We start from the raw sequence: 12582 nt of genomic DNA on the forward strand, positions 1-12582 counted from the left end.
CACAACGCCACCCATTAGCAGAGAGGTGGCCTAAAATCATAAAAAGTCCGCAGACACCCCAAAACACACCACCAGACGTGGACCTGCCCACCAGAAAGACAAGATCCAGCCTCATCCACCAGAACACAGGCACTAGTACCCTCCACCAGGAAGCCTACACAACCCACTAAACCAACCTGAGCCACTGGGGACAGACACCAAAAACAACGGGAACTACGAACCTGCAGCATGCAAAAAGGAGACCCCAAACACAGTAACATAAGCAAAATGAGAAGACAGAAAAACACACAGCAGGAGAAGGAGCAAGATAAAAACCCACCAGACCTAACAAATGAAGAGGTAATAGGCAGTCTACCTGAAAAAGAATTCAGAATAATGATGGTAAAGATGATCCAAGGTTCTATTTCTCAGATCCAAAATCTTGGAAATAGAATAGACAAAATGCAAGAAACAGTTAACAAGGACCTAGAAGAACTAAAGATGAATCAAGCATCGATTAAAAACACAATACATGAAATAAAAAATACTCTAGATGGGATCAATAGCAGAATAACTGAGGCAGAAGAACGGATAAGTGAGGTGGAAGATAAAATAGTGGAAATAACTGCTGCAGAGCAAAATAAAGAAAAAAGAATGAAAAGAACAGAGGACAGTCTCAGAGACCTCTGGGACAACATTAAACGCACCAACATTCGAATTATAGGGGTTCCAGAAGAAGAAGAGAAAAAGAAAGGGACTGAGAAAATATTTGAAGAGATTATAGTTGAAAACTTCCCTAATATGGGAAAGGAAATAGTGAATCAAGTCCAGGAGGCACAGAGAGTCCCATACAGAATAAATCCAAGGAGAAATACGCCAAGACACATATTAATCAAACTGTCAAAAATTAAGCACAAAGAAATCATATTAAAAGCAGCAAGGGAAAAACAACAAATAACACACAAGGGAATCCCCATCAGGATAACAGCTGATCTCTCAGCAGAAACTCTACAAGCCAGAAGGGAGTGGCAGGACATATTTAAAGTGATGAAAGAGAAAAACCTGCAACCAAGATTACTCTACCCAGCAAGGATCTCATTCAGATTTGATGGAGAAATTAAAACCTTTACAGACAAGCAAAAGCTGAGAGAGTTCAGCACCACCAAACCAGCTTTACAACAAATGCTAAAGGAACTTCTCTAGGCAAGAAACACAACAGAAGGAAAAGACCTACAATAACGAACCCAAAACAATTAAGAAAATGGGAATAGGAACATACATACCGATAATTACCTTAAATGTAAATGGACTAAATGCTCCCACCAAAAGACACAGATTGGCTGAATGGATACAAAAACAAGACCCATATATATGCTGTCTACAAGAGACCCATTTCAGACCTAGAGACACATACAGACTGAAAGTAAGGGGATGGAAAAAGATATTCCATGCAAATGGAAACCAAAAGAAAGCTGGAGTAGCAATTCTCATATCAGACAAAATAGACTTTAAAATAAAGACTACTAGGAGAGACAAAGAAGGACACTACCTAATGATCAAGGGATCGATCCAAGAAGAAGATATAACAATTGTAAATATTTATGCACCAAACATAGGAGCACCTCAATACATAAGGTAAATACTAACAGCCATAAAAGGAGAAATCGACAGTAACACAATCATAGTAGGGGACTTTAACACCCCACTTTCACCAATGGACAGATCATCCAAAATGAAAATAAATAAGGAAACACAAGCTTTAAATGATACATTAAACAAGATGGACTTAATTGATATTTATAGGACATTCCATCCAAAAACAACAGAATACACATTTTTCTCAAGTGCTCATGGAACATTCTCCAGGATAGATCATATCTTGGGTCACAAATCAAGCCTTGGTAAATTTAAGAAAATTGAAACTGTATCAAGTATCTTTTCTGACCACAATGCTATGAGACTAGATATCAATTACAGGAAAAGAGCTGTAAAAAATACAAACACATGGAGGCTAAACAATACACTACTTAATAACGAAGTGATCACTGAAGAAATCAAAGAGGAAATTAAAAAATACCTAGAAACAAATGACAATGGAGACACGACGACCCAAAACCTATGGGATGCAGCAAAAGCAGTTCTAAGAGGGAAGTTTATAGCAATACATTCCCACCTTAAGAAACAGGAAACATCTCGAATAAACAACCTAACCTTGCACCTAAAGCAATTAGAGAAAGAAGAACAAAAACATCCCAAAGTTAGCAGAAGGAAAGAAATCATAAAAATCAGATCAGAAATAAATGAAAAAGAAATGAAGGAAACGATAGCAAAGATCAATAAAACTAAAAGCTGGTTCTTTGAGAAGATAAACAAAATTGATAAAGCATTAGCCAGACTCATCAAGAAAAAAAGGGAGAAGACTCAAATCAATAGAATTAGAAATGAAAAAGGAGAAGTAACAACTGACACTGCAGAAATACAAAAGGTCATGAGAGATTACTACAAGCAACTCTATGCCAATAAAATGGACAACCTGGAAGAAATGGACAAATTCTTAGAAATGCACAACCTGCCAAGACTGAATCAGGAAGAAATAGAAAATATGAACAGACTAATCACAAGCACTGAAATTGAAACTGTGATAAAAAATCTTCCAACAAACAAAAGCCCAGGACCAGATGGCTTCACAGGTGAATTCTATCAAGGATTTAGAGAAGAGCTAACACCTATCCTTCTCAAACTCTTCCAAAATATAGCAGAGGGGGGAAGACTCCCAAACTCATTCTACGAGGCCACCATCACTTTGATACCAAAACCAGACAAGGATGTCACAAAGAAAGAAAACTACAGGCCAATATCACTGATGAACATAGATGCAAAAATCCTCAACAAAATACTAGCAAACAGAATCCAACAGCACATTAAAAGGATCATACACCATGATCAAGTGGGGTTTATTCCAGGAATGCAAGGATTCTTCAATATACGCAAATCAATCAACGTGATACACCATATTAACAAATTGAAGGAGAAAAACCATATGATCATCTCAATAGATGCAGAGAAAGCTTTCGACAAAATTCAACACCCATTTATGATAAAAACCCTGCAGAAAGTAGGTATAGAGGGAACTTTCCTCAACATAATAAAGGCCATATATCACAAACCCACAGCCAGCATCGTCTTCAATGGTGAAAAACTGAAACCATTTCCACTAAGATCAGGAACAAGACAAGGTTGCCCACTCTCACCACTCTTATTCAACATAGTGTTGGAAATTTTAGCCACAGCAATCAGAGAAGAAAAGGAAATAAAAGGAATCCAAATCGGAAAAGAAGAAGTAAAGCTGACACTGTTTGCAGATGACATGATAATCTACATAGAGAATCCTAAAGATGCTACCAGAAAACTACTAGAGCTAATCAATGAATTTGGTAAAGTTGCCGGATACAAAATTAATGCATAGAAATCTCTGGCATTCCTATATACTAATGATGAAAAATCTGAAATTGAAATCAAGGAAACACTCCCATTTACCATTGCAACAAAAAGAATAAAATATCTAGGAATAAACCTACCTAAGGAGACAAAAGACCTGTATGCAGAAAATTATAAGACACTGATGAAAAAAATTAAAGACGATACAAATAGATGGAGAGATGTACCATGTTCTTGGATTGGAAGAATCAACATTGTGAAAATGACTCTACTACCCAAAGCAATCTACAGATTCAATGCAATCCCTATCAAACTACCACTGGCATTTTTCACAGAACTAGAGCAAAAAATTTCACAATTTGTATGGAAACACAAAAGACCCCGAATAGCCAAAGCAATCTTGAGAACGAAAAATGGAGCTGGAGGAATCAGGCTCCCTGACTTCAGACTCTACTACAAAGCTACAGTAATCAAGACAGTATGGTACTGGCACAAAAACAGAAAGATAGATCAATGGAACAGGATAGAAAGCCCAGAGATAAACCCACGGACATATGGTCACCTTATCTTTGATAAAGGAGGCAGGAATGTACATTGGAGAAAGGACAGTCTCTTCAATAAGTGGTGCTGGGAAAACTGGATAGGGACATGTAAAAGTATGAGATTAGATCACTCCCTAACACCATACACAAAAATAAGCTCAAAATGGATTAAAGACCTAAATGTAAGGCCAGAAACTATCAAACTCTTAGAGGAAAACATAGGCAGAATATTCTATGACATAAATCACAGCAAGATCCTTTTGGACCCACCTCCTAGAGAAATGGAAATAAAGACAAAAATAAACACATGGGACCTAATGAAACTTAAAAGCTTTTGCACAGCAAAGGAAACCATAAACAAGACCAAAAGACAACCCTCAGAATGGGAGAAAATATTTGCAAATGAAGCAACTGACAAAGGATTAATCTCCAAAATGTATAAGCAGCTCATGCACCTCAATAGCAAAAAAACAAACAACCCAATCCAAAAATGGGCAGAAGACCTAAATAGACATTTCTCCACAGAAGATATACAGACTGCCCACAAACACATGAAAGGATGCTCAACATCTTTACTCATTAGAGAAATGCAAATCAAAACTACAATGAGATTTCATCTCACACCAGTCAGAATGGCCATCATCAAAAAATCTAGAAACAATAAATGCTGGAGAGGGTGTGGAAAAAAGGGAACACTCTTGCACTGCTGGTGGGAATGTGAATTGGTACAGCCACTATGGAGAACGGTATGGAGGTTCCTTAAAAAACTACAAATAGAACTACCATATGACCCAGCAATCCCACTACTGGGCATATACCCTGAGAAAACCATAATTCAAAAAGAGACATGTACCAAAATGTTCATAGCAGCCCTATTTACAATAGCCCGGAGATGGAAACAACCTAAGTGTCCATCATCGGATGAATGGGTAAAGAAGATGTGGCACATATATACAATGGAATATTACTCAGCCATAAAAAGAAATGAAATTGAGCTATATGTAATGAGGTGGATGGACCTAGAGTCTGTCATACAGAGTGAAGTAAGTCAGAAAGAGAAAGACAAATACTGTATGCTGACACATATATATGGAATTTAAGAAAAAAAATGTCATGAAGAACATAGGGGTAAGACAGGAATAAAGACACCGACCTACTATAGAATGGACTTGAGGATATGGGGAGGGGGAAGGGTAAGCTGTGACAAAGTGAAAGAGCGGCATGGACATATATACACTACCAAACGTAAGGTAGAGAGCTAGTGGGAAGCAGCCGCATAGCACAGGGAGATCAGCTTGGTGCTTTGTGACCACCTGGAGGGGTGAGATAGGGAGGGTGGGAGGGAGACGCAAAAGGGAGGGGATATGGGAACATATGTATATGTATAACTGATTTAATTTGTTATAAAGCAAAAAATAAAAAAAAATAAAAAAGAATAAAAAATAAAAAAATAAAAAAAAAGAGAAATTCACTCTACTGTTGCTGCAGGGCATTATGCAAGTCTCTTATGCTCTGTGAGTCTCCGTTTCATCACATATTAAAGGCTACCGATATTACCCTCACAATATTTTTTTGATGAGAAATAACATTAAATAAGATAGGACTGTGAAAATGGACTCAAAAATGCTTTGCAGCATGAATTATGGCTTTCATGATTTTGACTTTCATGGTCATGGCAGAGTGACAAAAAAAAACAACAACTTCTTTTTGTCACTTACTTGGCAAATCAACTCACACTGTACTATTTATTTAAAAATGAACATATTAAAATAATAATAAAATTAGAACGCATTTAGGCAGATTTTTAAAGCTCATTATTAAAACTTGATTTTCTGCATTTCTTAAAAGTGTAGTCTTTTTCAAGTCATTTGAACCAAGGTTGCTGCTACAGGAAGTCCTCAGGGAAATTCCTACCAAAATGTTAGAAAAAGAAGAAATTTATTCATTTAATCTGGTGATGTTATTTAATGACATATTTCTACTGACTGTTGCTAGGAATTAGAATTGGCCTGGAAATTTGGTTTGAAATATAATAGCTTTTTATATTAAGCAAAAAGTTTTTATTTTAATGATTATAATGAAAGTATGCTTTAAAGAATTGAAGAAAAACATCCAGCTGTTGCCTAGGGTCAGCAGGCAACACCGCAAGCCCATACGCTTTAGGGGAATGTAACAAAACACTTACACTTTTTATCCCAATATTTTTGGTCAGTTATTACAAATCTCTAGCCTGAAAAGAAGCCAAAATAACAATAAAGTGTCCCCTACTTTGTTTTATTTTGATTTTTTTTTTACAGTTTGCTTACTGTGCCCATTATGAAAATGCATCTTTTCCTCTTCTGGATCTTGTTTTGCTTTGCTGTAACCGCACCGCCTGGAACAGAGTAAGCTACGATTAGCCACATCTCCAAGTGGTGAATCACATCAAGCCCAGAAGCACACAACACAATTGAAATGATTGCAACCTTAAGTGATTTTCACACCAGCAGTATGAAATAACACCAATACTCTTTTACATGAATCGTATTTCCCCAGCTAGTATCCCTCACTCTTGCCCAGATTTCACTGAGAAGTCTGAAGCTCTCCAAACCTATTTTTAAACATGACTTCATCATATACCATACACCAGACATCTCTCTGTTCCCTTTTTCTTCTACTGTTTTTTTGCCACGTCGGAGGCCCCTGCTTTTTCTCAGGATGAACTGTCCCAAATACGTCTCTGATTCAAAAGTCTCCTCCTTTCAGCACCTTACTCCATTATTCTGTTTTATTTATTTCTCTTGTTTTGGAGTCTTTAGTGTCTCCACTGGTCTCCTGTCAATCTATCCATTTCCATCAATTTAATTAATACCTCTATCCCTCTGGTTTTATTCTTTTGAGAGTTATACTTTTATTCCCTGTGGATTTATTTTCTAGGAATATTCCACTGGCATTCAAACTCAATAGATCTGAAAAAGAAAAGAGTACCCTTCTCTTTAATTCAATCTTGATCTGCTGCCTTCTTTTCCTCTTAATAATATTTTCATGGCTTTCATACCTTAAGGTCGAAGCCCTGTTCTCGTGTACCTCAAAACAAATTAGTTGCCAAATCCCAAGCATTATATAACATAAAAGTCTTATGATCCACCTCTTCTATTTCACTAGCTCTACCTCTTCTTCAATTAAGGTCTTGCTGTTTTTCATTTGGATTACTATCAGTGCCTCTGAACTGATGCCCCTGCATTCTATAACTGCTTTCCTAAACTATACTAGACATGGCTGTAGCCAAATTACCATAAATAAGGTACTTTTCTATTGTGTTAGCTCTCTTCTGCAAAGTCTTCAATAAAATAATAAGGTAAAGATTCCTAAACATAGCCCCAATGTACATTTCCCACATCATCTCTGAGATATTTCTCCATGCTTCCGTATGTTCCTATATACTGGTTCCTGCACTTAGGATGCTCTTCTTAACAATTTCCAATTATCAAAGTCCAGTTCAATTGTTGCTTTCTTCATGTTTTTTTTTTCCCTAATACCCTGGATTAATGCAATCTTGCCCCCTCTGAACTCAGTAGCTTTCTGTATCCCTCTCATGGTGTGACTGCCATTCTACAGTGCAACATAGTCATTTGATAATGTTTTTTGGCTCTCTTGCTATTGTTGTTAGTTTCTTAACTGGCAGTAACTACCATTCATTTATAAATTTCTGAAGTGACCTGGCTCAGAGTTGGCCCGCAAAATATTCATCACATTGATGAATGAATAAATGAATGAGTGGATGATATTCTGGTTGAGTCTACACAAGGACAAGTGTTTGGAGAGAGAATACACTGATGAATATTAAGGTACGTGAATAACCATATAACATTAAAACAGCTGACCAAAATAAAAATATTTAAATTACTTTTAGTGAAACTCTAAGGAAGTGAATTTATTATTCACAAGCTCTTATAATAAAATTGAGTTTATTAAAAACAAAATTTCATTTACTTCTGCATAAAGAAAATACAGCCAAAATGTCAGATTGACAAAATATTTTCATTACAAAGTTGACTGAAAACTACTATATGATGTAAATGAAGTGGCCAATTGGCATACAATGAGGACTGTTCCTTGGTTTCATATTCTAAAATGTTTCTTAAATATGTGTATATTTTGATATAAAAATGAAACCTATTTTATTCTCTCTTTCTTAGTGTGTAATTACATATATTATACAACATAGATAACAAAACCTGTTCTTGTGCCATTTTTGAAAAAAACTGCAATTATCTTAATTTTATCCTGTTAAAGAACTGGCAATTTATTAGTAAAGTATATCTAGGAAAATTTAAGTAAACTTGAAGTAATATACTTAATACATATAATGTTCTTAGGTGAGGAGAATTACACAGTGAGGAACTGGTGGCTTTTCAAATTTTATTCATAACATGTAGATGCATTTGTCAATTAGGAGCCCTTAAGACATCTTGAATCACCTCACCACAGTGAAATGGAGAGAAAAAACGAACACATGATATCATCCTGAAATAATAGTTGGTCTATTCAAGCTGACATTTAAGATATTTTAATACATTGTTCATATTTTTTAGATATTACATTATTCTTTCAATCTTTAATGTGTGTCCCTCTAGAGAGAAGTTATTGATATTGTTTTTTTTTTTACCAATGTTCTAAATACAATTGTGTGAAATCATTCTGCGATTTATGTTATTTAAATAATACTGACAAAAAACTTTGTTAGAGGAATTCTAAAGATACCTAAAAAGTATACAAGTTCTTGCAGTTTACATTAGAAAACAAACATCCATTCCACCTTTAACTCTCCTACCTTCAAAAAAAAAATCAAGCTTTGAAACTTATATCCTTAGATAGTCTTTATCATTAAATAAGCTTCATGGATATTTAAATTCCATGCAAATGCCTCATATGAAAATGGAAATAAAACTTTGGATCTCATCTAAAAAATGATTTGGGAATACCATGGTGAGGAGATGTTAACATTTTAATACCTAGGGTGAGAGTCAGGAGGGCAATAAGAAGGAGTTATTTTTGACTACAGACATCTCAAGACTTCTATAACATAATATGGCTGCATGTCACATTAACATAAAAAATTAAGTTCTGGAACACCCCAAAGCAACATTAAAACAAACCTCAACAAGATACAGCAAATAGAAGTGCAGCTGGCAGAGACTGATACTCAAGCAGTGGTTCAGCCTTTCTAACGAAGCATTGCAGGGAGCCTGTTCATTCAGTATCATCTTCTGTACTTTGTCCAGATGCATCATTTTAACTCAGCATACACTAGAGTCAATAAATATGCCATTCTGTACATGAATTACAACTCCTATCTTCTAGAACCGATTTTTTTTTCAAATGGAAAAGAATCAGTTTCTTCATTTTGCTTCAGTCACAATTTTAATGAAATTTGATATCATTTTACTAAAAACAACTGTAGTGCAAGTAGAGGAATCATCTTCTAACAATTTATACTTATTTTCTTCTAGAAAACAATGATATTTTATTTTTTAATAGTAAGGTGGGCATGAGAAATCATATTAAATGTAAGCATAATTCATCTTCATAAATGAATATTTATTAAAAAGTACGAGAGTGCTTCTTCCTATATAAGTGACTTCATGGGTAATTTAGAAATCAATGTATTTTCCCCCATTTCTATCCTAAGGACTTGAATAACACAGCCTTGATAATATTAATGAAGATCTTAAAAACTTGGCCCAAGCCACAACATCTAAATTTGAATATTTGAAATTTCTGTAAGACATGAAACAGTAAACAATAATCTTTATGAATGGATGGATGTGCCAATGAGTAATTTAGTTCTTGGATGTAAATTAAAGATTTGATAATAAATTAGCGGTATGAATGTCAAGCCCTCCAGAGTACTAAGTGAAGCACAGAATCAGAACTTTACTAAATGACACCATTATGGACAATGAGGAAAGATGAGTGAATGAAAGAACAAAAGGTGATTGTAGATCCTTACTCAACAATAATCTCCACAAAATCTGATTTTTCCATTGCTTTAGCCTATGGAAATAAACACTGAATAAACACTTTTTTCCCCTTAATTCTAAATAAGGTGGGGAGGGGGGAATGGTGAAAGAAGGAATGGTTTTGCATTTTGATGTCTTTAAAAGAGTGAGCATATGCAGTGCCTGGCTCAGAAATGGACATGCCTATAACTGTTCCTCTATTATCCAGATGGATTAAGAGATGCTTTACCATACTTTAAAGCAAAAATGTTCAAAAGACAACGTTGGAGCAAACGTTAGGTTCAATATGTGTTGCTTATGGAAAAGAAAAGTTCCTTGTATTGTAGCCTCCTTTAAAAACACATTTCTCCATATATGCACACTCTCTTGTTCTGACATAATGACCTCAACCACGGCATAATGTTGTGTTTAAGACTTTTATGCTGGAATCTTGAAAAAAAGAAGTTACAGTTTTTTGGGGAAATAGTTTGACATTTTCACTTCAAGAGTCTCTCTAACTGTAAAGTAGTTTTAATAAAACCTCAGTTAACTCAGCCCCCATAAAATAAAGAAACATATGAAGATTAACTTATTAAAATATCTAATAAATACTGAAAATAGATTGTTTTATTTTACAGGACCACATTCTTCAATAAGAATGCGAGTGCAAATGCAGAAAAATGGGACATTGTATATATAGGCTGTCTTGCTAGCATTTGTATACTAGGGTACTGGATTTTGAGTTCCTTACAGAGAGATGTAAGTTACACAAAAAATGCAACTGATTTATTATCATTTACTGAAAATTCTCAGACATACTTCTCAAAGAAAATGTACATGTTTTTGAAAACATGCTTTCCTTGGATAGGGGAATGGAGTGATGATTATAACACACAAAATGAGGGCACAGCTTTCTGTGTTCCCATCTCACATTCTTCCAAGTATACTAACCACCCTATGATTAATGGCAATGTGAGAAGCTAGCTTATTTCTTATTTTATGCCTTATATATCATTTTAATTTCTATATTATAAAAGAAAAAGAAAAAAAAAACCTTAGAAATAACACTTCCAAAATAATGTAGTACATATGAATTTGTAAAGTTTTTCATTAATAACATCTTCAAATCCTTTTAGAATTAGCAATAAGAGAAAGGCATGAATAATTTGAAATACTTCAGAAAACTCAAAGATGAATTATAGACTTCATTATTGAGTTAAAATTTAATTACCTTAGAATTTTGATATAAAAACACATTTCATAAAGTATGAATGTAAGTATTGTGTCTCCCTGTTTTCAATAAATTTTGTTATAATGTGAGAGTAGGTAATTTCCTACTAATTTATAAATAGTTCATGGATGTGACCATTGGATTTCTCAATTAGAGTAGTCCCACTTAATATCTCCTATTGTCTGAGGTTCCACAGGTATTACAAAAAAGGATTTGGGAGCGGTTCATGGTAAGATCTCAGTTGGAATTTAATATATTATCTCTCTATATTGTGGGCAAGCCTCATATCTGCCTGCCAACAGCACTTTAAATGGCGGTCTAGAATTATAAGGATGATTTTATTCTCTATGTCTTTTTCCTAACTCTATAAACTAGAATAGCACTTCCACATACCTCCCTGACAGAAATCTGTTGAAGATGAGTGAAATAATCTGTTAAGTATGTAAACATAAAACTTTGCTTACTTCAAATTTCAAGAAACTTTCAGTTAACGAATTAACTTTCCTTAGTTCATTGAAAAATTAAGGTAATAATTAATGTTTCAATGTAATCCACAATCATTTTGGTCAGAGAAGTATGTTTTGTTTTTGTTTTATTCTCTGAGTTATGAGAGAAGTTAGAGTTTATCCCTTGTGCTTCCGATTTTAAGTAGTATTTAAAATAAATAATAATAATTTCTAAAATATGAGGTTGATTTTCTAAAAATCACAGAGTAGGTAAATGAACAAAATAAGAATTTAATATCTCTATTTTCAGAATAGTGAATTCCACTTTACTTGCCACATGAATCCCTCAGAAGAAGTAGTAAGGGATATAAAAACAATGAAAAGCTTGACAACTGATGAATGAAGGAATAACCTAACATATGTTTGAATTTAAGAAATGCAAGAAAAAGCTACTTTGGGACTATGGGAAATTTCAGAAGAACTTATAATAAACGTTATGTTATAAATATATATTGGTTCCTGTAAGCATAAACAAAAATGAATATCAAGGGGTAAATAGTAATGCTATTTTAGAAATTGCATGTATTAATATCTTATTTACATTGAAGACAATCAATTCAACACTGGATGCTTGTAAAAATGGATGGGTTGAGGGTGGGAGGAATGAAAAAATGACTAGAGTCTCAAGCCAGCTGTGATGGTATGAAGTCAAAGATCACAGATAAAAAAAAATACCCCTGCTAAAAAGGCCGTCTTGGGGATAGGGTGCCTAAAATCTAAGCATCTGGGTTTCATTAAGACATATTACAGAAATATCTTCCATCACTGGGTAGATTTCCATCAAAGCAGGAAGAATATTTTTAAAATTAACATCATGCATATGTGTACAGATTTCACAACAAAGTAGGCACTAGAGTGATGAAAAATAATTTGAGATCAAAGATAACAGCATGTAATTACCAATT

General features: G+C 34.4%; 1 protein-coding gene across 2 annotated transcripts in view; it reads right to left on the reverse strand.

Annotated features, from left to right (window-relative positions):
- EPHA5 (EPH receptor A5) overlaps positions 1–12582 on the reverse strand; it is a 315334-nt gene that overhangs the window by 36681 nt on the left and 266071 nt on the right. For both annotated transcript variants that reach the window (XM_082634798.1, XM_082634797.1), the window contains one exon: positions 6266–6333. In XM_082634798.1, the coding sequence (XP_082490924.1) occupies positions 6266–6333 (68 nt within the window). The remainder of the gene's footprint in view (positions 1–6265; positions 6334–12582) is intronic.

Source organism: Mesoplodon mirus (assembly GCF_964341445.2).
Source record: "Mesoplodon mirus genome assembly, chromosome: 2".
Classification (NCBI taxonomy): Eukaryota; Metazoa; Chordata; class Mammalia; order Artiodactyla; family Ziphiidae; genus Mesoplodon; species Mesoplodon mirus.